The following is a 25,534-nucleotide window of genomic DNA, read 5'->3' as shown; positions in this document are numbered from 1 at the left end:
GGAGACGTAATTTCTGTTCATTTTTCTCAACTTGGCCACTTCGCCTTCGAGTTCGTTTACTCTCGAGCGGAGGGTTTCGTTTTCGTTCTCGAGCTTAAACTCGTTCTCTTTTAGTCTCGCGATTTCTAAATTAGCCGACTCCAGTCGTCCCTTCAGCTGGTCTTGCCTCTTCGCCACGTTTTCTTCGTGTGTTGACCTGAGATTAAGTGTTAGTCTAACCTCTTTCGGGCGTTATCATAAAAGTGCGAAAGTAAAAGTTTAAGGTTTTGAGCAATTTAAGACGCAGGGAAGCATACCTTTCTCGTTCGCCTTGGATTTCGTCATTGAGCCTCGAGTGGTAGTCACGGTCGAAATCTTCATTGATTCCCACCTCTTTGAGCTCTGATTCCCCATCGGAAGAGTTATTATCAGCAATAAAGGAACCTAAACACGCGTATTCACAAAAATGACTTAAATTCACGACTCACCAGTGTTTGCGGGTGCAGGTATTCTAGGTCTATTGATGCACTCTGCGCGGTAAGCTCGTTTTTCGACTTTTGAGTGTGGGATGAATGGCGAAGACACACCAGTCACTGAACAAAATAATAAAAGAGGGAAGCTAGGGAGTGGTTTTTACCCTCTTCGTCAAATGAGACATTTCTCGTGCCTGGCCGATTCCGATTACGCGTTCTCTTTCGTCTTTTCCGCGATTTTTTCTGATCCGGCGTTAATAAGTCGCTCGATTCACTGAGTATTTGTGGCTTCTTTTCCTCCTCTGAAGAGGTGCATCCCGGTGGCGACTCCATTATCTTGGACAAATAATGCGATGTTTAGTTCTGAAAAGAAAGAAAATAAGTAGGCGTTCTAGAATCGGCGGAACAAGATTAATTACAGATGGAATACACTTTTCAGAATACACCACTCTTCAGTAATAGTTCGCCTCCCTTCGTATTCGTCACATTCTTTTTCGTTCTGTTTAGTTCCTCTTCGATTTCCGACTTTATCAACGCAATTACATCTTTGTCCTCCGTCTCAATCAACTGAAGGAGCAAAAAGCAGCCTAGAAGTAAAATTGAATAGTTAGAAAATTATCGATTTCTACCTCTGTTGTCACTCAATAGCTTGGGGAGCAATTTAACACATTCTTCAGCAAAAACTTTCGAAAATTTGAACTCTTCACGCACTTTGTCCAGCTTCAACACTTTCTTCAGGGTCATCGAAACACCTCTTCCATGGAGCATGTGGCTTTCATCGTACTCAGCGTTGAACTTAAACGGTAAAATGTCAAAAAAACAAGCTTCAAAGACGAGATTACTTTTTTGGCAAGTGCTCTTTGCGCCGTTACTAAAATATTTTCGGTTCCCTTCATAATCTGTGACTCATCGGAGTGGTCGAACGCTGCGCACAAAATTGGCAAATGTGCGGGCTCGTGGAGGACGATATCGATATTTTCCGAGATCCACTCGAGAATCAGGGGCACAGCGGAAGCCTGAATTTCCTCGTGCTTCACTTGTCGCGGCTTTTTCGAGGTCAACGTTTCGTCGCCGATTTCAAGCAGTTTAATCTGGTCTGGCAGGAAGGCCTTTCTATCGCGAGGGCTCAAAATGTACCAGTAGATCTTTCGCGCCACTAATATTCACGTAGGAAAATAGCTCTCGCCGCGGATTGCATACCTTTATCGCCGATGAGCTTGTCAATCTCCTTGATAAGGGGGAGAACGAGTTGCTTCTTGACTAGCACAGTGTCATCTACAGAATCCATGGCACCCAAGATTAAGAGATGTCCGTACTCCGACGTGGCTACTTTCTCCAAAAATTCCTTCAACGTCTTCAAGATGAGTTTTCGGTCCTTTGCTGTGCCGAACCAGAGGCAGTGGAGGCCAGCTTTGGCTCCGTCTGGCGTGTGAATCATGTGGATTACAGATGCCTTCAAGTCTTCGATCAACTCCGATCGGATGTCTTCAATCTGTTTTCTGAACCATTAAAATTCAACTTCTCTACCAAAGAAATAAACAAACCTTTTCTCCTTGAACTTGGGCGAGCTTAGCAGATAAAGGCAGAGATTGAAGAAGTCGAGAAACGCTCTATGCGAAACTGTTTGCTGCATAACTTCTTTTTCCGTCAGCCCCTTGAGGTCCTCCATGAAGTCCTTCAAAATTGTCTCTGAAATATTATATCATGCGATTTAACGACGGCAGTGACTTTTTACCCATAAAGTCGACGTTCTTCTCGATGACGGTGATCAGAGTGGGTTCTTTCTCAGTCTTACTGAGTCTGTTGTAACTCTTTCCGTACAAGTTGGAGACGATTCCGTTTCGCTGACCAGCTTGCGCGAACTGGTTGTAAGCATATTCTGAAATACAAGTAGAAATATCGCTTTGTTTTTAATTTCACACCTAAAATGCTCTGTCCAAAGGAAGATCTGACCAACTTGCGGACATTTCCCATATTTTCAATGCAGTAGTCTTTGATGTCTCGCTCGCCGTACTTGATGAGCTTGAGGACCATGTTCCTCGCGTATTTAGACTGGGCCATTTCCGCCACCTTTAGCTTCACTTCTTCGTAAATCACTCGCCTCTGGGCCGCTGTGCCGTGTTGAAGACAACTCTGGAGCACTCGAGTAGTGTCATGAGCGTAAGCAAAGTCAAGAAAATTGGCCTTTTCACTTCCTCGGATCTTTTCGAAGATTGTGTCCACAAAGGCTTCCCGATCTTCTGCCTTTTCTGAAGCGTAGATCAAAAACCTGCCATCATGAAACGCACTTACCAGCATTTCTGAGCTTCTCCCAGAGTTTCTTGAGTTCGCATCGAAGATCAAAGTTAGGATCCTCTCTTCGTTGCCGCTCTCGTTTGATTGCCTTGGCATCTCGTTCCTTCTTCTCCTCCTCATTGTCTTTCTTCTTGAAGTCTTTCTTGTTCTTGTTGAAGGCTTTTTTATCTCCTAAAGGTGCGTAAAAGACGAGTCCTCGTTCACTATCCTGCCTTTTTTGAAGTCTTTTTTTCCCTTCGAATCTTCCTTCTTGAATTCTTTCTTCACAGTGGTCTTCTTTGACCATTTGGCTTTCTTGGACTCGACCTCATTCTGACCTGGCTCCTTCTTGACCCTCTTTTCCGCCATCTAAACATTCCAGACATTTCTCTTTCTGTTCCAAAAACAAATATCAACAGAATCTAGAACAGTAAACCCATCCTCATTTTTCACTTTTTTCTTTCTCTCTTTCACGTCTATTAAAAAAGCTCATTGTTTCCATGGAAGCGACGTGCCCTGACGAGCTTGAGTTCCAGAGCGCATTCGCGATCGGGAAAAAAACGACTTTGGCGCTTGGCCGCCAGTGGCCAAAAGCAAAAAAACCCACGTCGCGCAGTTAGCGTCAAACTGCGCTTAGGGTATTCACTACTCCTTGAAGCATGGCTCGTGAAAAAACTCAAAAACTCAACTACAGTAGTTGATGGTTTAGGTTTGCCTCTTGATATTTTTGTTTCTTTCAACTTAGTTAAATAAGAATAGGAAGAGATATGATTGTTATTTTTTTCTTTTATCTTTTGACGAAAGTTAATTTGAACGCTTATGAACTGCTTAAGCATGAAAAAACTGCCGGCTGGATATATAATTAGCGGTAAATTGGCGAACACTCTTGCGGTGGAGCGTCTGCTACCCAATATTCGCATTCTTGTCTAAAAAGGCGTTGACTCCCTAAGGGATGATGGTGGGAAAGAAAATTGCACGATTTGTGGCAGCTTTAAAATATTACAAAAGTTCAGGTAAATGCTTGACTGTTGAATCTGAAAGACGCTAGTTGGGCTGAAGATGCTTTGAAGCCCCTTGATCCTTTACTTTGGTTTTAGTGAATGAAGCGCAGCGACCAATCAGGCTGCGCTTGGAGAGTCTCGAAGAGAAAGCAAAAGTGAAGTAAAAGGGATAGAGAACAGTAAATTACAGAAGAAGATGAACGACCTTATCAAAGGCGCAGTGCGCCAGAAAAATATCACTAACAAGAACCAGATGCCAGAATGGATGAAGAGGGAGCAAGAAAGGGCTGCGCAAAAAAAGGTTGGCGCGGATATAAATTCTGTGCAATAGACGGAACAGATATCTGCAGCATATTTTCTTTCAAATTACTTTGACAGTGTTAAAAAATCATTTAGGCGGATATCAATGCTGTTATGGATGTAACAACGGAAGGACACCATCAATCTTTGCTGGATGACTTCGAAAAACGAAAAAGAGCTCGGAAGATGGCGGTTTCGACGGATGATAAAGAAGTCAAGGCGACTTTGCGAGCACTAGGGGAACCGATCACTCTTTTCGGCGAAGATCCAGCTGATAGACGATCGCGTCTTAGGTATTTAAAGCGGTTCTTGAAGCAGTTTTAATCTTTCAGGATGATCCTGTCTGAAGTCGATGATGCGACCATGGCGAAACTTGAAGAAACGAAAACTGTTGCAGCCGAAAAGTCGCAAATGAGAGAGTTGAACTTGACAACCTGGTATCACGAAGGTCCGGACGAGCTTATCCCTGCCCGAGAGTTCATCAAAGACTACAGGTAACAAGTCACTGTATACAAGCTTTTTAACACTTTTTGTTAGCATACCTAGAGCAAGAGAGCGACTCTCCCTCGCTCGAGAGTACCGCGATCTTCCCGAAGCTAAGAAACTCTCCCGTCTTCAGCTAGCTCACAAGTCAGCCGGGTCCGTTCAAATGATCGGCTCGCAAGTGGGCGACACTCGGCCTCTTTCTTCGTGCAACTTCTCCCCCGACTCGAACTACCTCGCCACTGGTAGTTTCACCGGCTCTGTCAAAGTCTGGAGCGTGCCAGACCTGGAAGAAGTTCACAAAATCCCAGCGCACGATTTGCAAATCGGCGCCGTCGTCTGGCATCCCGGCGCTCTTGTTACTGTTGAAGAAAGCGAATGCTGCTTGGCAACTACTGCTTCCAACGGAGAAGTTAAATTGTGGTCGATGACTTCAGATGAGCCCCTGGCTGTACTAGAAGGCCACGAAGGGTAAAAAAGGCTTGTTAGAACGTAATTGATAAAGCGTTTATGATTAGGCGTGTTCCCCGAGCGAATTTCCATCCCTCCGGAAGATTCCTTGGCGTCACATGCTACGATGCTTCGTGGCGATTATGGGATTTGGAGGCTGAGTCAGAAGTACTCCATCAAGAAGGGCACTTGAAAGGAGTCCATGATATATCGTTTCAAGTGAGTTTATTCACCAGAGAGTCTTAAAAAGTTTTCCATAGGAAGATGGTGCCCTCGTGGCTACAACGGGACTGGATACGTACGGACGCGTTTGGGATTTGCGCTCTGGAAGGTGTGTAATGACCCTAGCTGGTCATTTGAAGGAAGTGTACTGTGTGACTTGGTCGCCGAACTGCTACCAGCTCGCAACTGGATCTGCGGACAATCATATTAAGGTAAAAGTGACTGCAAAAAACGAGGTTGTTAATTTCTCCATAGATTTGGGACATCAGACAACAAAAATGCATTTATTCCATTCCTGCGCACAAAAATATCGTTACCTCGCTCAGATACCAGAAGGGCATGGGCGATTATTTGGTCAGCGGATCGTATGATAGTACAGCAGCGATCTGGGCATGTCCGGGATTCCTTCCTGTTAAGGTGAGATCAGTCATTGTGGCAGTAGTAACTTACGTCTAATCTAGACTTTGACACATTCTGGCAAACTTATGTCAGCAGACTTATCGACAAAAGGAGACTACATCGCCACGTCGAGTTATGATAGAATAATTACGTTATGGGGTCCGGAAGCAAATCTAGAGTCGGATAAAAGCGAATTCCTGCCGTCTAAGAAGGCCCCAGAAGTGGACACAAAAGCAGAACCTATGGATGATTGACGAAGGAGCAGATCATGATTTCATTCTGCCACTATTAGAAAAAAACAGTGACCTAAATGCCGAAAATAGGAAAATACACTGCCCATCGGCGAAGTTCAAGCTCATCACATTCCACAATTGAAGAAGCACTCGTTTTCGATGTTTCTTCTTGCTAACGCTATCTTCTGCTAGAGTTGCATGCGCCTTTCTTATTGCAAGAGAAAAACTCGATTCGAATTCAAAATATAGTTTATTGGTGCATTAGCCTAAAAACCGTACGCGTGTTACTAAAACATAACTGTATCTAACCCTGCTTGGCACAAACGGGCCATGTTGCCTAGCACAGTTAGGAAAGATAAAAATCTGGAAGATATTAGGACACAGAGTTCTGCGAAGATATTCATATTGCACTAAAGCTCATCCTTTGCTCCGGAGCTTCTGTTTTCTGAAAGCCATTTTTCGAAATCCTCGAGGGATCGTCCTCCCTGGTATTTCACTGGATTCGTCTTGTCGCCAGCAGGAATCCAGAGGATGGATGGATATCCCTTCACAAGTTCCTTGTAGCTCTCGAGCTCTGAAGTTCCTTATGAAATGGTTAATGTTAGATCGACTTGCCTAGTTCATTAGCAGTGGCATCAAAGTCGCCAATAATGATGGAATCGTCATCCTTGTGAGCAGTAGCAAATTCTTCCCATGCTGGAGCCATGGCTTTGCAATGGCCGCACCAAGGTGCATAGAATTTGACGAAAACATCGGCGGAAGAGTTGATGACGAGATCGTTAAAGTTTTTCGCGACAATTTTTTTGTTATCGCCTGAATTATTAGAAGAAACGTTTTCGCAAAAATATTACCTTGAGTTTCTGGAATAGGTTCGGACATAACCTCGTGGAGCATCTTTGAAACGATGGCATCAGCGGTGAGTGCGCCGTCGTAACTCTTGGGTTCGTCTTCGCCCTTCACGAAAATCTTCATAGTGGGATAACCACTAATATCATACTTCTTGCAAAGAGCATTGTGCTGAGTGCAGTCGACCTAAAATTTTACGTTACGCATTCCTCGTTGTCGCTTCAGACAATACCTTTCCAATTTGGATGTTATGAGATTTGAGCTGAGCAGCGGCTGTGTCGTATTCGGGCGCAAGTCGCTTACAATGCGGGCACCAGGGAGCGTAGAACTCAACCATTATCTCCTCGTTGCGAGCAAGAGCCGCATCGAAGTTGGATTCGCCGAGGACGAGAACATCGCTCATGGCGTCCTTGATCTTTTGTTGAATCGTTGGCCTAGAATTTGGATAGCACTAAACTCTTTGACTCCTAAATTACCCAAAGAAGTAGATGGCCATGAATGTAGCATAGCAACCGATTCCGTAAAAGACATAGCGAAGAACTAGTTTGAGTCCGGCGAGGGGATCGTTAATCGTCTTATTCTTCTTCTCCTTCTTTTCTTTCTTCGCCATTTTATCTAGTTTTCACTGCGTACGAACAAAGAGGAAATTCCTTTCGATGTCGTATTCTGAAGAAAAAATACAATCAATTCCGAGGAAATCAATTGAAGAAAAAGGGCCTCCAGTGCATCGCCGCTCTCTCTCTCGGTGATGTGGCAAAGCATGAACTAGAAATAGCCGAAGGGCGGAGCTGAAACCCTGTACCAAAATTCTATCCCTTTTTCAATCACTCTCTATGTCAAAATTTTCATAAGCCAAATTCCGTTTGAAAAAATAAGGAAGTTTCTAAAATGGGAAAATTGAATCTCTAATAAAAAAATCACAGGAAAACAGGACAAAATAGGAATAGCCGCGCGGGTAAGAATAATAACCGGAGAAAAATAAGTCTTTGAGTGGACTTAAAGCGCAAAACAGGCTGCGAAATTCGTGTCAAGAGGCTCTTTCGCGTTTGAGAAAAAAAAATTTCAAAGTCGTTTTGATTGTTTACTCTTGGCCAGCTCATGACTTTACGAGCTTTGTGACTAATAATTCCAAGCAGAGGATAATTGATCGGTGATCCCTTTTACTTTCTTTAAAAGCGAAAGGTCGCATTTTAAATTGAGTCGTAAACTTTCGTTCAAGATGAAATTTCGCTATTTTTATTTGACCGAGCCTTGATACGCTCGTTGCGTTTATTTGAAAATAATTTCTGTAATTGAACATGCTGCATAGGCTTTCCAGTAAAACTGATAGTAGCAGAATGAAAGCGGTTTTTTAGTACAAAAAAAAAGCCTTTTATTGAGCGCTTCTTCATCTCTAAGCACTTTCAATATCCAGTGTTTGATAAAATATGCATGCGCCTCACCGAAAATACACATCTTATTCAATGCACTGGCCGATCAAGAGTTCTATTGATATTCTTTGCGAACAGAGGAGTGAAGTAGGTAAGAAAAGTTCTTGAAAGAGTCAATTACCCAAATGGAAACGTGTCTTTTTATTATAACCGGACTCGCGTCCCGTGGTCAATTCATATTCAAATTGATAAATGAATTAGGTAAAGCTTGAATAGAGCGTCCAAAGTAAATTTCTTCCTTTCACTTCACAGTGAATTAAGCTTAAACTATGGTTGATTTTCGTGCATTAAAAGCACGCATGAATTTGCGACAGTAATGAACAGAAATTGTCACTCGACCGAGAATGGAGAGGAGGTTCTATCTTCCTAGTGAAGGAATGGGGAGTAAAGGTGTTTTTTTCTCATAAATTGTTTTTTTCAAGTGACCCGATGCTCATAGTAAGGTATTTAATGCTTTTATGATAAAATCGGAACTCGAATTTTTATAAAAGTATTTTGCAAAGAGAATGTCAAGAGGGACAATTTTACAAGTTACACTTGTTAGATTTTTCGTGTTTTCTGAACTCGAGAACATATAAGTTATTCTAAGTTATAACCCGGTTTTACAGTAGCTCTCTACTTTGCATATAAACTATCTTTTGGGTAATCACTGTTTCGGACGGAGAAGCGCGCTCACTAGTCGCGAATATAGTGCTCAATTTAGTGCTAAATTAACGGAGGACCGCTCGGATCACTGCCCGAGCACGTCGCCAGAGCTTTCCCAAGATGAAGTTTTCTACGAAAATTATCAGAGTTGCCTCGGAGAACAAAGAGACTCGTTCGATTTTGGTCAGCCGGCAAAGCCAGTGTCAAAAAGAGATAAAGAGGAAGTCATTGCCAAAAGCCTGCTCTTCAAGCGTCACTTCGAAAGAGTTAACAGCCGAACAGGTCCATCTTCTAGTAAGGTTCGTAATGCTTTTCAAGAGCCAATAGCAGTAGTTACCGTGCATATTCAGCTCCACTGCGAGCTCGGCGTGCCTGGCTGGAATGACTTGGTCTATTTCAGATCCTTGAAACCAAATCGCCATGTTCGGTATCATCTCAGCGTCGGATTTGACAGGGATACACTCGAATAGAATACGTGCGAAGTGAACCAGATCAATTCCGCGCTACCCATAAAAAGTTATCACCATCGCAGTTTTGACTCAGGTTAGCTCGGTTTGCAAGGCTAATATTCAACAGTTTTTCAAACTTTTCTAACTACTGAGCTTTTCACGGGAAGAGCGAGGACCTTTAGCCTCTTAGAGGCCGAAATATAGAATTTTTGTATATTTAATACAGTATATCCTTCCCTAAGTGTACATTTGCTTTGGTTTTCTTATATTATATCAGCACGTCTTTCGTTATATTTTCATCGAGCCAGTCGTGGTTGGATTAGTCATTATCTTCTGTGGGATATTTTCGGTAAGCAAGGCTACATACAGTAAGATACTCAAAGTCGTTTCCTCTAAGTATTCCATGCAAACTCCGAAATCTACTGTCATTGTAACCGCAATCTGCTCGCTGCTTTCAATCGCCATGCTTGTTCTCGTTATTTTCGTTTTCATAAAAGAGCATGAGAATATTATGGAGATAACAAGGACAAAGAAGAACGCGCTTTCCTTGTGGTCCCTCATCGGTATCGGAATAAGTTCAATCGTCGAGATTTTGCTTGCTCTGGAACGGCTTTCGATAATATTTTCTCCATAAGGACGAAGGTTACTGATAGTGGCGTGATAGTTTATTTGAAATGAATATCTATCACTTATCCAATAAAAACAGCACGTTGTGCGAAAGTACACGTCTCTGGAAATCGAAAGCTTCAAAGTCTACTCTTTCTGCATGTCTTCGATACATGGATATTGTCGAGCGCTTAAGGGTGTACCAACAGATCTTAGATCTACAACAGAGACATCCTAACGTAGCCCTCGGAGTGCTCACGACGTGGTCCTCTGCGGAAGCCTCGAAAGACGGGTCAATGAACTTCAATCAGTTTCACGAGGTTAGAAAGGACTTCGGTTCCGAGTTATATAATAATTCGGGCCAGAGTTTAGACAGGTTCTGAGAGCAGAATCTTGTCGGGCTCTTTTCACTCCAAAATTAGAAGTTATTGCAAAAACAACGTTCTATTTTTTTAGCTGATCATTGCATAACGATTATGGCCGTGAAAATTTAAAAGAGTTCCAAGATTTTTGGTTATATTTGAAACTAGCATAATTAGGGTAATATAATTGAACAGAATCTGAATTATTCAAAAATATATTCTTAAAAGCTCCATCCGCGGTTTCAGCCGTAAAATTTTATTTACCGCGTAAGTGACATACTGTCAGGCAGTCCAGGCTAAGCCTTTGTCAAATTGTGACAGCGAGTCTTAAATTTCATTCGATCAATTAAAATATTTCCAAGCGCAACGTTGATATGGAAATACAAGCGGCTGAACGTGATATGGCAGATGCATACGAGCAGTACATGGATGATCAGGTCGATTTACAGAACCAGGTAAAAAAATAACCATAATGTGAATTTTTGGCGAAGCCGAGTTTCAATTTATTTGTATGCAAGTACGTTTAATATTTTGGGAGCTCCGTTTACGACGCAAACTCCGTAAACTAGATAACCAGACAATTGAAATGTGTCTTTAGGTGGAAATGGATGCTGAAATGGACATCGCCTTGAATCAATACGATTATGACCAGAATTAACTCATGCCCTCCAAAATATCTTCTTTACAAAAAATAAATAATTTCCAGCTATGCTTTATTCAATCTGTCCTTGTTAGAAGCTGAAAATTGTCAGTGCCCTTGCGCTACTGACTATTCGCCAGTGGTAACCCTTGTCAAGTAGGAATCAGTAAAGATCAACTATGGAGAACTGCCAAGCGTCAAAGTTGACAAGATGAGAATTATTTTCTTCGTTTTAGAGTACTTTGTAGTAGCATTGATCATGCAGTTGAAAGAACAGGGTCAAATATAATTTGCAATCGAGTTTTTTAGAAAAGATATTTGAGAAAGACGAGAAAGACTTGCCCGAGTAATCACTCCAGTAGTTTGGCGCTTTGCTTCCGCTTTAGCCTTAATGCATTCACTCCAAGGGCAACGTCGACTAGCAGGATGAGCACCAGCACAACGTGACCGGGCTCTACAAAAATTATTTCCTTGTTTGTGACAGTTTACCGCTACTTACTCGAGTTCGACCACGTCCCGAATTTCGAAGAGCTCGATGGAGAACCGAAAAAGATCTCTGCTTGCTCTCCAGTTAGAGGATCCCTGTTCGAGAGAAAAAACGGCCAGGGCCCGAATGTTTCTATCACTCCTGCTTTTTGAAAGAGTTTCTTGCTCCCTCCATTGTGCTCGAAGAACTGACTCGGAGAGTTGATTCTTTCCTGAGAAAACTCGTCTTCCGATCTTCTAGTTCTCCCTTCTTCCAATTTTTCTCTTTCCAATTCAGCTTTGTATTGTTCTAAGAGCTTATTAGAGCTTTCCTCCAAATTGAGTATTTTAGAATGAAGCAAAATGATAAGAGGAAGATTAAATTGATAGGTTCACAGAAATTCAGCCCATTGATTGAAGAGCGATCAGCTATTACTCCATAAAGGATCTTGCATATGATATCATTAAAAGCTCGTCTATTAGCCATTATCGGATTGTGGGTTTTTCTCTGAGTTTGCAGGGTTGTTTTATATGATATAAATTATATCTAGGGGGCGATAAGAGTTCATACTGATTAGAATTCACATTGCGCCATCTGCCCCTAGATCGGCTTGTTAACAAGTGCCATTCATGGCTTTAAATTGATAACCGTATTGAGATATGGAAAGCCCTTCCTCAAAATACTCTCTGTTGCTTTCTCTTGTAAAGCCAGTAGAGTTATGTATTTTGTTGCTTCTGTCAAGTGCTGTGTTCTTGTGCTCATCTCGTGGTTGCTTTCCGAGAATATTTTTCTTGTGTTCGTTTAATTTTAAAATCTCTCTCCAAATTCTGAAAGTCACATTAGCCCTTTTAAAATAAAACTGAGTTCAAATGGCTTTTCTATTTTAGTTTGAAAGATATTACCTTGTTCTAAGGTCGACTTCTTTAGGCGAAATTTTTCGATTGATAGTGAGATTAGCACTGGTGGTAACTTGGGAAGAATAATCGTTAAAGCCATCACCAAAAGTGGGGAAATCGGTGCACTTTGGTAATGTTGTCTTTGGTTTTGCTGTTGTCGTTGTTCTCTTCAAAATCTCTTCCTCTTCCTCGTCTGCTCCTTTTTCATCTTCGTAGCGAGTGCATGCAACATCTAGCTGCATAGTTCTAGCGTTATTATTTGCTTCTGACATATTTCCCAAAGCCATTCTCCTTTCCGCAGCATCTTTTTCTACTTCCCCTTCGTTGAGTTATGCAATAATTACAGAAATTAACTACAATTATTTGATTCTCCGGATAATCTGATTTAAACAATACGATATATCAAATATGTTAACTTATAGTGCTAGTTTTTGACTAATAAACTTGTCCTTCTTGACATGTTCCCATACAGTTCTCTCCATTCGTAACGCAGACCTAAATAGATTTAAGCAGCCGGTAATCAAACAATTTCATTATGCGACGCGCGGTCCATAAAAATTCAGTGTTTGATGGTTCTAAACCTTTGTTATAACGTGGATGAAGAAACCTCGGAAGTCTGGAATATTAGCAAACGCTTCAGAAATGCCCATGAAGTCGATTCTGAATGCCATATGTGGGTGCTCTTCTGGATTCTCTTTATCGAATGGATTCGGCATCGGGTAGCCGTCCATGAGTGGATGCAGGATCGCACACCCAGTTGGCAGTTTTCTAAGCAGAATAACAGAACCTTCTGGTGGGTCCGGGTCATCTGTTGCTGTGACCCAAAGCTTCTCGACAACCACGACTAAAGTCGGTTTTTGGATGTCGATTAGCTCGATACCGATCCAGGTTTCGTCATCTTTTTCAATTTCATCCGCCGCCGTGATCGGCCGTTCCAAATGCTCGTCATAGTAGAGCCCTGTTCTGACATCAAAACTGCCATCGCCGGGGATTGGCTCCAAAATGATAACGGAAGGCTTTTTACAGATGCATGGCTCCGTGATATCACAAGTGTATGTGCAGTTATTCAGCGGATCCCAAAAGCAGTCCTCGCAGAAATCGCACTTGGTAGACACGCACATACTCGTCGACAGCGTCTTCTCAAAGTGACAGGAGAAATTTGAAGTTTTGTGCCAATTATCGAACTAGCGCACGTTCTTGAGCGCAATGTTATGAAATATATTTTTGCGCGGAATGAGAACACTCTCCTGATTTCCAAATATAACTTTTGGAACCGTTGATGCTATTCTCGTCCACTCGATCTGATTTTCAAACGAGATGTGGGTCGCGTTTTCTGTTTGAGAAAAGCCACAACTGTAACTCCAAGTTTGCATGTTGTCCTTTCAAGTTGCTCCATAAATTGCTGAAAGTTTGAATATTCAGTGAGATAAAATAAACTCGACTACAAAAAGAGCCCTTTCCTGATTCGTGAAGTTGAATAGATTCCCTCCGTCCATCGAGCAGTCTCCAATCCTACCTACTGTATAATCCTGTAAGATTTCTTTTCACTCGGGTCGCCAAATGAGCTCATCCCTTTTCTTCGCGCCTCGAGAGGAATCTAACAACCCTGGTAAGGAAATAGAACGGCTAATGCCGTCAACGTTTGAAACTCAAAGATTTTGTTATTAAAAAAACGAACGGAAGAAAACCCGTTCGTTTTTTCATCCATCATATCAAGCGCAAGAAGATACTGTCCAAACGTCAAAAATGATGAATAAGTTTACTTAAGGCTCTGTTTGCTTCGTCTAAATTCCGAAAAGTGGAATAATTTCTTTACAACTTCGGTTTTTGAAATTGTGAGGCGAGCACTTCTTGCACAGATGGTAATTAGATGAAATGCTAAATAGTCTGATGATCAGTTAGTTTTCAGATTAACTTAAATTGCCCAATTATCGTGTTCTGGAGGGCTTTCGTTGCGCCTCTCAATTTCCGTCAAGCGTTTTTTCGTAAATATTTAGATGAAAGATGAGCGTCAATTTAGATTCGACCCGCTCCTGGTAAGTCGTTGAGCTCCAGGACTATTTCGCTGTATCCACATGAGATAACATTAAACTCCTAATTAGGGTCTTGTCCATAATCTAGGATATGCTATTTGAGCTTGACTTTCATTTAACTCTTCAATCAAAATTACTGTCTTTGGAAGCGAAGTGCACTCTCTCGGAGGAAAAATAACGTGGATTTTTGACGAGTGTCGGCCGTCGTTTGATTTTCTCAAGATCGCTTGCTCTTTTTATCTCTTGTTCAAAAGAATCAAAGACCCTTGCCTGTGCATTAACAGTACTTATGCCATAGATGGCGAAAATCGCCAAAAACGGCCTCCGTCCCATCGAGGAACACGTAATGCGATCTAATGGAGCACCGTCGCTCCACCGTTTCGTTCACAATTAGACCACTTTTTTCACATTTTCTCCAACAAACCTAAATTGCTCCTACGTGACTCACGACCAACGTGGTTCTTTTTTTTTCCTTCGACTTGCAGATTCCAACTTTTAGGGGATAACCTGTGCCGATTTCCACGCAAAGGTAAGCCCCAGCTTCTGTCCGTTCTTTTTGTGAGTTTTGCGAAAGAGTTATTAGAATGCTCAAAAATTATTTAAACATCATAGAGCGTAGTTCAGCGCGCTTTTATTAGATCAGCGGCGTTTTTTCTATCCTTTGAAAAAGTTGGAACGCGAGAGATAGAAAATAAAGGGCTTAGAAAAATATTCGAGATAAACATTCTCGTCATGCGAAAACGGTCCTTGTTTGAATTAATTACGCCCAAGACTTAGTAGAGCATACTCAAGTCATTTCGCACAAAAACAATTCGACCCTTGGCCGATTACCTCAGCCGAGTTTGAAGGGTTTATCCGCGCTAATTCACGGCGGCAATTCTAAACCAGAGAAATTTTGATTCTTGAGGTTTACGTCGCTCGATTCCCACCAGCTGCCAACATACAAACCCGTTCTTGCTGATTGTATTCAACGTGAAGTTTTCTTGACTGCAAGTTCAAAATATAACCCACAAAAATATGGATCTATGTTTTATTGTTACCTTGAAGCAAATATATAAGCTATTCCTACGTTGCATAATAACGAGCAGGCCGCGAAAGACTTAGAAAGATCCGGAACGGATCATTTTTCTTTTGCCTAGTGCGGTCTGCTGATGATGCCGTTTCTTGATTAAAAAAAAGGAGTGCCCATCGCCTTGTGACAGCAATCATGGAATGTGGCATTTGGGAAACAGATGACACTTGCGTCGTCGCAATCTTAAGATGCAGCCACGGCATGCACCTCGATTGTTTCCCAGATTTTTGAGCAAGTCTATCCTATATCTCAAATGCAGAGTTAAATCTCGACTGTCAAAGATAACTCGTGAAACCATAGTTTTTGACCTGCAAGCTAATTGAGCGTTTGAGCTCGCCAAATCGCATTTGACCGAACGTGAAAGTAAGTTTTGCGACCGCAGAGTGTGGAAACGGTTAAGTCGGCCGGATGGCATATATTTGGAATATTATATTCTTAAGGATGGCAATAACCAATTATGGCCGCGTAAGAGTAAGGGAGAGTTTCACCCAGATGTAAGTGATTTACGGCATGTTCATTTTTAGAAGCAAATAGCTTCTTGCGAAATGAGCCGCTAAATATAGGCCTGGAACGCTAAACGCATCCCCTCTCCAAAGTAAAAAGCGCATGGCGCGCGGTAACTTGCGCCGCGCCTCTCTACTGCCACATGAAAAAAGACGATGCGCGCCGTGCTAAAGACGAGTACCTGCTAAAGGAGCATCCCTAAGAGAGAACAGGCCACCGAAAGATGTGGACGCTTAAATTGCTGCTTTTGTACAGTAATACACTCGAGAATTTCAAACTGACAGAAGCGAGAAATGTATTGGGAAAAATTGAGAAGGGGCCAAGAGTCAGAAAGATTAGAGAAGTTCTGGATGAGTCGACGACAATTTTAAACGTGAGTATTGAAGTTTGTTCTACCTTCGACTGAAACGAAGAAAACAAAAATCTTTATCGAGTTTTTCAGTTCTGGAGTTCTTCTACTCCGGGTCATCCTCGCAAACCTTTTTACCGACAAGTTCGGCCCAGTTGTGGCGGGTGTTGGTACACCAATGATCGAACAATCGAAAAAAGCGCGACAGCGATTCTATTCGATAACACTCGTTTCAGCGTTGGAAATCGTCACAACGGTAATCATTCTAAAGCATCCTCTAGCACAGTTTTGGAAATATTTTTCCTGCCACGCTGCTGGGTTTCCTCTTATGAAATATCAAAAGTGTGCTAAGTGCTTAAAAGAATTCCAAATATTTTGACGCGGCGATAGGGACAGTACTCTTCAAAATCGCCTAACAATATTCACCTTCAACCCGCTTTTAGACTTGCCTGATTTCAAAGATCGCAATACTGACTCGCAATATTGGGTCATTTGGCCACGGGAAGCTGCTTCGAAAGGAATTACCAAAGGAACAAACTATCAAGGCACTGGTTAATGAACTAGAAATATCAATTCGTTCTTAGATATCTAAATTCTAGGACATCAATTACAGTTGATTTACGGGCTAGTCCTCTACGTTGGTAAGGTACCTACCAATTACGTGGAATCAGCTGGGAGGAGTTCCGTAAAAGATAACTACGGAAGTTTTGACGATTCATCCAAGTCCCGTAATCAATAATAGTCGCTACATTAACATAACTTATGTTTTAATTGACAATTATTTTTTATAAATGGAACCAAAATAAGACGTGAAATTCTGGGACCCTGCATTTAATCTCACCCTTTCTTATCGGCTGGATAGTGATATCCACCGCCCTTTCGGAAACACGATCACGTCAGCGAAATTTCTCCGTTTTGACCAAGGTAAGCGGCTCAAACCAGTAGATCAAATGTTCAGTGATCTTCTCTCCTTGAAAACGGCAGAGAAACATACTGCCTGGATTGTAAGTAACTGTGAGAGAACGAACGGTGCATCGCGAAGAATGGAATATGCTGACCAAATGATTCGTGCAGGGAAGGGGTGAAAACAGACACAGAATCTTGGATGCAAGAAAAAAGAACAGATAAAAACCCTCAAAGGACTTTCTCTTGATGGATATGGCGAGTGCTTCAACAATACTCTTGTCGGATCGCCATGGACGCATGGAAACGATATCGGACCTATTGCCAAATATAAATTCTACCTGGCCTTTGAAAACTCTGTGCACTGTAATGATTACATATCCGAGAAGTTCTGGAGAAACTCGCTGGCAAACGGAGCCGTTCCGATCGTTTTCGGCCCTCATCGAGATGATGTGGCAAAAATTGCACCTCCAAAATCATATATTCATACGGTTAGTCGTCGTTGCTTACTAATTTGTGCGAATTAATCTTTGTCGACACGAAGGTATAAAATAACAGCCTCGTAATTAGATATGTACTTGAGTCTGGCGCCGCGAATCCAATCGCGTTCCATGATCATAGAAAGGCATCATGCACAATGAAATAATCGGCTTTTAGGAGGACTTTGATTCTCCCGCGCATTTGGTTGATTATTTGGACTATCTCGATGGAAATGACACGGCTTACATGGAGTACCATCAGTGGCGCGCTGATGTCAGTCCGGCCAAGCTGCAGGAGAAGCACTCAGTCGATCACTTGGGTAACTACGACCAAATGATGTGCAACCTCTGCAAGAATATCAACGACAGAAAGCACAGCGGTTTCCCCAAGCAGAAAATCGCTTCTGGTAAGAAAATATTCTCTTCCATGATTTCTATATTGGATAGCGATTCTAGACAGATTACGTAACACCCTGCATTTTAGTCGCTCACTGGTGGTGGATGGATGTGCATGACGAAAAGTGCACAGCTGATTTTGAGATTCCCGCCTGGCTGCGAGCACTAGACGATCCCAATCACAAAACTGTACGAAGACATCTTCTGTAAATAACCTGTTTATCTGTCCTTGTTTCTAATCTGTTTTATACGCTCACTGTACATATGAATATAAAATATTTCTGATTTTCGTAACTCCTAGACTTTGGATTCCAAGTTCACGGGTGACCACGGTCTATGGTGCGATCTCAACAGCGCTCACGGGGTCCAAGTTAAACATTGAGGTCGTTAGAAATCGCGCGCATGTTACGTTTGGTTACAAATTTCGCGAATTTTCCCTCGGAAGGGTTATTTTTCATTTCAATAACACCTCTTTATAGCTGATTTCCGGCGATTTATTTAGTCTACAGTACTTTTCGGTACTCCCTCGCAGTGCCAGTTGCACATTTAGGTCATTTGAAGGTGAAGTTGCTTGTAATGTAGATCATATACCCGCGGGTTCTCGCTGGTGACGCTTTTTGACCACGCCTCCAAGGAGCAAACATCTTCTAGACCCTCAATTTTCTTTTACGACTGTCCTTACTCACTGAATTTGTTTTTAATTCAGTTCGGCGAGCTCAACTAGCACTGAGCCGCTGATTTACAAAGAGAAAGTACTGATTCCGATACTTTTATCGGTGAAACACCCCGATTTAACCTGACTGTAGGCTATTTGCAGAGAACTTCGGAGTTAGGGGCTCCTCTTTGACTCAGCAGTCGCACGCAGAGAAGTGCACTACCAGGTCAGTCAGAGAATAAACTTAATTAAATCAGTTTCGCTTCGATGGATGTTTAAAAAGTCGTAGGTGTAAGCCTTAAGGTCGTTAAAAGCATCAAATAATAGAAACATTCTAATTTTCAAAAGAGAAAACTTGATAAGAATCTTTTTGGCGCCTTTTTCAATAGATTTGCATATCATCGTTGTCTCCATTTTGTATTCCTATTTTGGGGTAAACAATATCTAGAGATATTTTTCAGTCTTGAGATGCCTCCACAGCAAGGAGCTGAACCTGCTAGCGTCCCCGAGAAGGTCTCGGTGGACATTCCTGACATTGAATCTGTCCTCGCTCTCAATCCGAAGAGCTACTCTGGGGCCAAGTCGATCCCCACTCACAAGGGTCAGAAAGCCAAAGCCCACTGGAAACGAAACATTAAAAAGTCACAAGGGTGCTCCCAAAATGATGGCTGCGGTTCAAAGGGCAAACTTTACAAGAACTTCGGTGATATTAAGCACACTACTCTTTCGGAGAGAGCTGCTCTCAGAGAAGCCGGTCGCTGTCTCAAATGTGCAGATGCCCCGTGCCAGAAATCTTGTCCTACTTCGCTCGATATCAAATGTAAGTTTATGCCATAATAGGACAAATTATTCTATCTCATTTTCAGCATTCATTTCCGCTATCGCTAACAAAAACTATTATGGCGCGGCACAGATCATTTTGTCTGACAATCCCATCGGTTTGACTTGTGGTATGGTCTGCCCAACATCTGATCTTTGCATGGGCGGTTGCAATTTGTACGCGGCAGAAGAGGGGCCAATCAACATCTCTGGTCTCCAGCAATACGCCTGTGAAGTTTTCAAAGCAATGAAAATCCCGGCTTCGCGTGACCCCGCTCTGCCCGCACCCGAAGACATGCCAGCTGCTTTCAACCAAAAGATCGCTCTTGTTGGCTGTGGACCCGCATCAATTTCTTGCGCTACTTTCCTCGCTCGAATGGGCTACAGCAACATTACAATCTACGAGCGAGACGAAAACCCAGGTGGACTCTCTGCATCCGAAATTCCTCAGTACCGACTCCCTTATGATGTTATCGATTGGGAAACAAACCTGGTAAAAGATCTTGGCGTTAAGGTCGAATACGGCCGTGAACTTGGAAGAAATCTCTCTGTGCAACAGCTGCGTGACGAAGGAAACGCCGCTATCTTCCTCGGTATCGGACTTCCAAATCCAAAAACTTCGCCCATCTTCAAAGGCCTCGATGCTAGCTCTGGCTTCTACACGTCTAAAGAGTTCTTGCCAAAGGTAGCTCAAGCTTCCAAAGCTGGAATGTGCTCCTGCAAATCTCAATTACCTGAGCTTCATGGAAACGTTGTCGTTCTCGGCGCTGGTGATACCGCGTTTGATTGTGCGACAAGCGCGATCCGTTGTGGTGCCCGACGAGTCTTTGTTGCCTTCCGAAAAGGTGTTCAGAATATCCGAGCTGTGCCAGAAGAAGCCGATCTCGCTAAGGACGAGCGATGTGAATTCATGCCTTTCCTAAATCCCGAAAAGGTCTACACTGGAGAAGATGGCAAAATCAACGCGATCGAGTTCCATCGAACAGAACAAGACGATGACGGAAACTGGATTGTCGACTCAGACCAAGTCATTAAAGTCAAAGCTAACTTCGTCATTTCTGCGTTCGGTTCCGGCCTTACCAGCGAAGCCATCAAGGACGCAATGGGTGTCGAGCTCAATAAGTGGGGAACTCCAGTTATCGATCCCGATACTGGCTGCACAAAATCCGAGGATGTATTTGTCGGTGGTGATCTTACCGGCATTTCTGGAATGTCTGTTGAAGCTGCTAACGATGGTAAAACTGCTTCCTGGTCGATGCACAGGTAATTCTTTTCGTTGCTCGCGGCATTTAATGATGATTCCTAGATTCCTTCAAAAGAAAGGTAATTGCGAAGACCCTGGAACCACAGCCATTCTTCCTATGTTCCACACTCCAATTGACGATGTTGATATTTCTGTGGAAATTTGCGGTGTAAAATTTCCAAATCCTTTTGGCTTGGCTTCCGCTCCACCGACAACGAATTCTGCTATGATCCGACGATCATTCGAAGCTGGATGGGGATTCACCGTTACAAAGACTTTCGGTTGCGATCACGATTTGGTCACGAACGTCGCTCCTCGTATCACAAGAGGTACAACGAGCGGTCATCAATACGGACCCGGTCTAGGCTCTTTTATCAACATTGAGTTGATTTCCGAGAAGTCTGCTGAATACTGGTACAGATCTATTCGAGAGCTGAAAGATGACTTCCCAGAAAAGTAAGAATCATTTTTTTACAAAATGACAAATTTACAATCCAGGGTTGTTATTGCTTCGATTATGGCTTCTTACAACAAAGAGGACTGGCAAGAGCTTGCGATTGGATCTTGCAAGGCTGGTGCTGATATGCTCGAGTTGAACTTGTCTTGTCCTCACGGAATGGGCGAGCGTGGCATGGGTCTTGCTTGCGGTCAGAATACCGATATGGTCTACAATATTTCCAAATGGGTGAAGGAAGTCACGACTGTTCCCTTCTTCCCAAAGATGACACCTAACATCACTGATATTACTGCTATCGCTCAGGCAGCTAAGGACGGTGGAGCCGATGGCGTCACTGCGACCAACACTGTTTCTGGATTGATGCAGATCAAGGGAGATGGTACTCCTTGGCCAGGTGTCGGATCCGAAAAGAAAACAACTTACGGTGGTGTTGCAGGTAAAAACTTCAAAAGGAAAAACAATTTACGAACTGTAAAATGAAGGTAATGCCATTCGGCCGATTGCTATGAAAGCTGTTTCCGCTATCGCACGGGCAATCCCTGGATTCCCTATTTTGGCGACTGGCGGTATCGATTCTGCTGATGTTTCCATGCAGTATTTCAACGCTGGTGCAAGTGCGATGCAAGTCTGCTCCGCTGTCCAAAACCAGGACTACACTGTCGTCCAAGATTACATTAGCGGACTCAAAACTCTTCTCTATCTCAAAGGTAACCGCAGGATATAAGATGTATTCCTCTAATTTATTGCTAGGAAAATCTTCTATTGGCGAACTCGTTGACTGGGACGGTCAATCTCCGCCGACTCCAAAACATCAACTCGGCAAAGAGGTTATCTCTTGCGCGGAGCTTGGAAAGGATATTCCCAACTTCGGAGCATACAAAAAGGAAAAAGACGCTGCCATGGCCGCCAAAATGGTTGAGCGAGATCTCCTTGCTGACTCTCTCAAGCCCAACAATACGTAAGTCGAAAATGGCGTTACCCTTATTGATTTGAAACTAGAACTACTGTTGTCCCAACAAAGAACATTCCCACTGTCTCTGATGTCATTGGCCGTTCTTTACCGAATATTGGAAAGTACAACGATCTGGACAACAAACAGCACGTTGTTGCTCTGGTCGATCCAGATATGTGCATCAACTGCGGAAAATGCTACATGACGTGCAATGACTCTGGCTATCAGGTAATTTTGACAAAAGATGGATGTCGAACTTAATATTTTTCAGGCTATTTCATTCGACCCTGAGACTCATCTTCCAGTTGTCAATCACGACACTTGTACTGGGTGCACACTCTGCTTCTCGGTCTGCCCGATCATCGACTGTATCTCGATGGTACCACGAAAGGACCAGTACGTACCCAAGCGTGGCATTCCTCCTAAAAGCTTGAAAAAGCGTATTTACTAATTATTTTCTGTCTCTTATTTTCTGACAACTATTCACGCATTCGATTTACCAAATTTTCTGACAAATCGCTAGCTAAGTTCAACTTTCAATTTCTCTATTCAAGTTAACCTTTTTGGAGTGCTCTGTCGACTATTATTATTCTAAGATCTTTTTAGAATAATAATAACTTTAATTTAATGTTGAAACTAAAACCAAAAACTACACTGACGCTTCCTTCAAAGGATATCGTATGCCGGATTTCCTCCTGATATTCTTTGAGTGCTTTCCTCATTATCTCAAAAATGGGTGGTTTATTTCTGATATGCTGGGGTTCCGAAACCCCCGCCTGCAAGAGTTTAGGGTTTTCGATGCCGGAATTCCTCCGAAAATCCTACCACCCAAGATAACCATTTTTCTCAAATGTTTTCCACGTGCCGAATTCCAAATTAGACATCAAAAGAACAACTGTTGACTTTAATTGAGAAAACAGGCAAAGCAAGCGGCAAAGATATGCGCATCGCAGCATTCGGCATGAACAGCTCATTAACAGATTAGTTTTTATCAATTTCAGCGACCACATTCACCAGCGTTACAAATCGCTTCGATCATCTCCTCGTTTCAATGTCGCCCGGCTAAATTGTCTCCAATGAAAGCGCATAAGTTCTGCGACTGCTCTATTAGAGAATTTATATTTTCGTTTGCACTACTGAATTTTATTGTTTTGGCGTTTTTTATTAACTTCCACTTGGTCAAGTTTGAAGAGATTTTGCAAATCGATCAGGGGAAATTGCTGCAGAGACCATCTCAGCGAGAGATTTCGTTGTTTTCTCCAAAGGTGGAAGATGTCTTCATCTACTCTTCGCCCCTGGCAGGTGCTTCGGCGCTCAGTGATTTTCTCGAATTCGACGGTACTCTGTTTCTGCAAAAAGTTACTTCTTTCGAGGAGCTGCTGAAGGCGCGAAATTGTCATTTTGCTCGAACAACGGCACACCAGTGCCAATCCAGAAATCACGTCTACCACGTGACTTTCAACGATACAGTATCGAACCTTCTCTCTTATCCTGGACGCCTTATTTACATGGTGGTGAATCCTCGGCAGTACGCACTTTATCACATAAAACGCAAGCAACTTTCCAACTTTGAAGAAGTTTTGCCGACTGTCTTCGCTTATTGCGACGAGATCCAAGAAAGCTTTGACTTTCTCTACGACTTTAGCGGACGAAAGCGTGCACGCGTCATCAGACTAGAAGATCTTGAAGCGAACGAGTTAAGTGTCGTCAGTGAGCTCTACAAGTTTGCTGGCTACAAGTGGAGAGGCGTAAATGCTCAGGACTTACAGAAGTGGGCAGAGCACTATCAATTAGAACCGAACGAGTGGAGAACGACGTTGCCGTTCGATCTTGTCGATACTATTGATAACTACTGGTACGTCAATTGAATTTTCCACCAATCTTGTTTAATAAAATCAATCATTTTTAGCCGAAAAACAATGGACCAAATAGGCTATTTACCCGTCCGAAACGATTTCATCCTGACTGACTTGCATATCGACCTAAATGGTGAAAACTACATTGACCAGACTATTCAGAATTTGAAATAAACTCTTACTTAAGTCTTAAAATTATATAAATATTGTCTTTGTTGAAACACCATCGCTTAGCGTCATACCGCGTAGAATAAACCAGTTCTCGTCCGATCACTGAAGTCAAACTACGACGGGCGGGGTTAGTACTTACATGGGTGACCGGTTGGGAATACCTCGTGCGCTAAGCATTTTGATTTTTTGCAAGGAAATGGATCATCCTTTTGTCTCGGGCAAAATTTCCCAAAAGATTTTCGATGAATCGAACTAGCTACCATCGAAAATGATTGACATTATCTTTGTGAAACATTGAGAGTGGAGCTTGCGTTGCGGGCGGCGTGGCACTTGTAAAAAAGCGCCCTCTACCGCGCGATTTTCTGAAAAGAGGCCGAAAATAGGAGCGCGCAGCGACAAAACGACCTCGAAATCAAGCACCCCTTCTCTTTACTCATCCCATTTTTGAGTCCGATTTCGATTGTCTAACAGGTAAGAATCGTCTCCATGCCCTCTCTCTCCTATGACGCGCTTTTTTTAAGGTGGTGGAAGTTTTCTAGCCCACTTGCGCCTTATAAACCCTAGAACACCATACCTTTTTAGAATCAGCAGGAAATTCTAAGAACTTTGACCGTTTTAGTTTTCAAAAATCCCACTTCCGGTCCGATTCTAGAGCCGGAAGTTGACGAAATTTAGTAGTTAAGGTAATGTGTGACCTATCAAATTGCTCCCCAGAAGATTTCCTGTCGATATAGAGAAGAATCAATCCCTACCGCGGCCAAACCAACCGGTTAAAATTGTGAAAAATTTCATCAATTTATGCCTTTTTTACATCATTTTACCGGTCGGTTTGACCACGTTTGGGACTGTTTCTTCTGATGGTTTGATTATACCATGGAGTTTAACTCTTTTGGGAGAAAGCCTCTGGCCCCCCTTCCCCGTATCCCGCGCAAATCACTGTCGGGGAAGTCTAGAAATTTTCTTAAACGCTTGCTTGGCGGTTTAGAAGAATCTCGAGATTCTGAAGAACAGAATCTGGAAATAAAACGGGTCTAAGCCAATGAGAGAGCCGACAAGCGTTTGCGCGGCTTCTCCCAAAATTAGGCGCGCTCGCAGATCGAGCGTCTTACGGGGCCTAAGACGCTCAGATTCTCCTATCTCCACTTAGAGCTCAACTCCATGGTAGGATGACTCAAAATCTTCTGAGCATTAATTTCATATGTCACCAACTACCATTACTCCAAAATTTCGCCAACTTCCGGCTCTAGAATCGGACCGGAAGTGGAATTTTCGAAAACTAAAACGGTCAAAGTTCTTAGAATTTCCTGCTGATTCCAAAAAGGTATGGTGTTCTAGGGTTTATAAGGCGCAAGTGGGCTAGAAAACTTCCACCACCTTAAAAAAAGCGCGTCATAGGAGAGAGAGGGCATGGAGACGATTCTTACCTGTTAGACAATCGAAATCGGACTCAAAAATGGGATGAGTAAAGAGAAGGGGTGCTTGATTTCGAGG

General features: G+C 42.7%; 9 protein-coding genes and 1 pseudogene across 11 annotated transcripts in view; 5 read left to right on the top strand and 5 right to left on the bottom strand.

The window, feature by feature from the left end:
- LOC145706789 (uncharacterized) overlaps positions 1-25,534 on the bottom strand; it is a 33,447-nt gene that overhangs the window by 6,861 nt on the left and 1,052 nt on the right. The window lies entirely within an intron of this gene.
- On the bottom strand, positions 850-25,532 carry LOC145706785 (pumilio homolog 3-like). Its single transcript, XM_081784229.1, has 10 exons — positions 25,468-25,532; positions 2,960-3,095; positions 2,745-2,918; positions 2,375-2,701; positions 2,188-2,331; positions 1,997-2,141; positions 1,653-1,951; positions 1,295-1,608; positions 1,082-1,247; positions 850-1,039 (listed from the first exon to the last, which is right to left on the bottom strand). The coding sequence occupies exons 2-10, from the start codon at positions 3,093-3,095 to the stop codon at positions 888-890; spliced, it is 1,857 nt and encodes a 618-aa protein (XP_081640355.1). The 5' UTR covers positions 25,468-25,532; the 3' UTR covers positions 850-887.
- On the top strand, positions 3,836-5,942 carry LOC145706787 (uncharacterized). The gene is made up of 8 exons (XM_081784231.1): positions 3,836-4,028; positions 4,124-4,320; positions 4,360-4,521; positions 4,565-4,981; positions 5,029-5,179; positions 5,221-5,394; positions 5,438-5,599; positions 5,644-5,942. Exons 1-8 carry the CDS (start codon positions 3,924-3,926, stop codon positions 5,833-5,835), a joined length of 1,560 nt encoding a protein of 519 aa, XP_081640357.1. The 5' UTR covers positions 3,836-3,923; the 3' UTR covers positions 5,836-5,942.
- On the bottom strand, positions 6,225-7,270 carry LOC145708956 (uncharacterized). The gene is made up of 5 exons (XM_081786650.1): positions 7,137-7,270; positions 6,893-7,094; positions 6,666-6,846; positions 6,430-6,627; positions 6,225-6,397 (listed from the first exon to the last, which is right to left on the bottom strand). Exons 1-5 carry the CDS (start codon positions 7,268-7,270, stop codon positions 6,225-6,227), a joined length of 888 nt encoding a protein of 295 aa, XP_081642776.1.
- Positions 11,872-12,471, bottom strand: LOC145708955 (uncharacterized). The gene is made up of 2 exons (XM_081786649.1): positions 12,161-12,471; positions 11,872-12,085 (listed from the first exon to the last, which is right to left on the bottom strand). Exons 1-2 carry the CDS (start codon positions 12,439-12,441, stop codon positions 11,872-11,874), a joined length of 495 nt encoding a protein of 164 aa, XP_081642775.1. The 5' UTR covers positions 12,442-12,471.
- Positions 12,590-13,334, bottom strand: LOC145708954 (uncharacterized). Its single transcript, XM_081786647.1, has 2 exons — positions 12,736-13,334; positions 12,590-12,649 (listed from the first exon to the last, which is right to left on the bottom strand). The coding sequence occupies exons 1-2, from the start codon at positions 13,273-13,275 to the stop codon at positions 12,590-12,592; spliced, it is 600 nt and encodes a 199-aa protein (XP_081642773.1). The 5' UTR covers positions 13,276-13,334.
- On the top strand, positions 15,968-18,157 carry LOC145706815 (4-galactosyl-N-acetylglucosaminide 3-alpha-L-fucosyltransferase FUT6-like). The gene is made up of 7 exons (XM_081784262.1): positions 15,968-16,136; positions 16,206-16,368; positions 16,556-16,657; positions 16,920-17,180; positions 17,253-17,506; positions 17,673-17,901; positions 17,979-18,157. The coding sequence occupies exons 1-7, from the start codon at positions 15,987-15,989 to the stop codon at positions 18,098-18,100; spliced, it is 1,281 nt and encodes a 426-aa protein (XP_081640388.1). The 5' UTR covers positions 15,968-15,986; the 3' UTR covers positions 18,101-18,157.
- Positions 18,591-22,674, top strand: LOC145706781 (dihydropyrimidine dehydrogenase [NADP(+)]-like). 2 transcript variants are annotated; one of them, XM_081784222.1, is made up of 9 exons: positions 18,591-18,771; positions 19,007-19,365; positions 19,412-20,627; positions 20,671-21,063; positions 21,106-21,500; positions 21,547-21,771; positions 21,815-22,022; positions 22,064-22,244; positions 22,288-22,674. In XM_081784222.1, exons 2-9 carry the CDS (start codon positions 19,014-19,016, stop codon positions 22,465-22,467), a joined length of 3,150 nt encoding a protein of 1,049 aa, XP_081640348.1. In that variant the 5' UTR covers positions 18,591-18,771; positions 19,007-19,013; the 3' UTR covers positions 22,468-22,674. The 2 variants fall into 2 exon arrangements, with proteins under 2 accessions (XP_081640348.1, XP_081640347.1); XM_081784221.1 differs by lacking the exon at positions 18,591-18,771 and adding an exon at positions 18,802-18,830.
- Positions 24,101-24,219, top strand: LOC145710684 (5S ribosomal RNA; annotated as a pseudogene).
- The window catches only part of LOC145706788 (uncharacterized), a 50,042-nt gene continuing 48,916 nt past the window's right edge, over positions 24,409-25,534 (top strand). For both annotated transcript variants that reach the window (XR_014134710.1, XM_081784233.1), the window contains exon 1: positions 24,409-24,514. The gene's annotated coding sequence lies outside the window, so the exon portion shown is untranslated. The remainder of the gene's footprint in view (positions 24,515-25,534) is intronic.

Source organism: Oikopleura dioica, chromosome XSR, assembly GCF_907165135.1.
Source record: "Oikopleura dioica chromosome XSR, OKI2018_I68_1.0, whole genome shotgun sequence".
Classification (NCBI taxonomy): Eukaryota; Metazoa; Chordata; class Appendicularia; order Copelata; family Oikopleuridae; genus Oikopleura; species Oikopleura dioica.
Note: the sequence above shows the minus strand (reverse complement) of the source record. Positions and strands in the feature narration are given on the sequence as shown.

Excerpts from the sequence above, each read along its gene's own strand:
- LOC145706787 (XM_081784231.1), top strand. The coding sequence starts at position 3,924 with ATGAACGACCTTATCAAAGGCGCAGTGCGCCAGAAAAATATCACTAAC. Across the intron at positions 4,522-4,564 it reads GAGTTCATCAAAGACTACAG|CATACCTAGAGCAAGAGAGC; the intron begins GTAACAAGTCAC and ends ACTTTTTGTTAG. Across the intron at positions 4,982-5,028 it reads GTACTAGAAGGCCACGAAGG|GCGTGTTCCCCGAGCGAATT; the intron begins GTAAAAAAGGCT and ends GTTTATGATTAG.
- LOC145706781 (XM_081784221.1), top strand. Across the intron at positions 21,772-21,814 it reads AACTCTTCTCTATCTCAAAG|GAAAATCTTCTATTGGCGAA; the intron begins GTAACCGCAGGA and ends ATTTATTGCTAG. Across the intron at positions 22,023-22,063 it reads TCTCTCAAGCCCAACAATAC|AACTACTGTTGTCCCAACAA; the intron begins GTAAGTCGAAAA and ends ATTTGAAACTAG.
- LOC145708954 (XM_081786647.1), bottom strand. The coding sequence starts at position 13,275 with ATGTGCGTGTCTACCAAGTGCGATTTCTGCGAGGACTGCTTTTGGGAT. Across the intron at positions 12,650-12,735 it reads TCATCCACGTTATAACAAAG|GTCTGCGTTACGAATGGAGA; the intron begins GTTTAGAACCAT and ends AAATCTATTTAG.
- LOC145708955 (XM_081786649.1), bottom strand. The coding sequence starts at position 12,441 with ATGGCTTTGGGAAATATGTCAGAAGCAAATAATAACGCTAGAACTATG. Across the intron at positions 12,086-12,160 it reads GAAGTCGACCTTAGAACAAG|AATTTGGAGAGAGATTTTAA; the intron begins GTAATATCTTTC and ends TGTGACTTTCAG.
- LOC145708956 (XM_081786650.1), bottom strand. The coding sequence starts at position 7,270 with ATGGCGAAGAAAGAAAAGAAGGAGAAGAAGAATAAGACGATTAACGAT. Across the intron at positions 6,847-6,892 it reads ATAACATCCAAATTGGAAAG|GTCGACTGCACTCAGCACAA; the intron begins GTATTGTCTGAA and ends GTAAAATTTTAG. Across the intron at positions 6,398-6,429 it reads TGCCACTGCTAATGAACTAG|GAACTTCAGAGCTCGAGAGC; the intron begins GCAAGTCGATCT and ends CCATTTCATAAG.
- LOC145706815 (XM_081784262.1), top strand. The coding sequence starts at position 15,987 with ATGTGGACGCTTAAATTGCTGCTTTTGTACAGTAATACACTCGAGAAT. Across the intron at positions 16,137-16,205 it reads AGTCGACGACAATTTTAAAC|TTCTGGAGTTCTTCTACTCC; the intron begins GTGAGTATTGAA and ends CGAGTTTTTCAG. Across the intron at positions 17,902-17,978 it reads CAAGCAGAAAATCGCTTCTG|TCGCTCACTGGTGGTGGATG; the intron begins GTAAGAAAATAT and ends CCTGCATTTTAG.
- LOC145706785 (XM_081784229.1), bottom strand. The coding sequence starts at position 3,095 with ATGGCGGAAAAGAGGGTCAAGAAGGAGCCAGGTCAGAATGAGGTCGAG. Across the intron at positions 2,142-2,187 it reads GAAGAACGTCGACTTTATGG|AGACAATTTTGAAGGACTTC; the intron begins GTAAAAAGTCAC and ends ATAATATTTCAG. Across the intron at positions 1,952-1,996 it reads CCCAAGTTCAAGGAGAAAAG|AAAACAGATTGAAGACATCC; the intron begins GTTTGTTTATTT and ends TTAATGGTTCAG.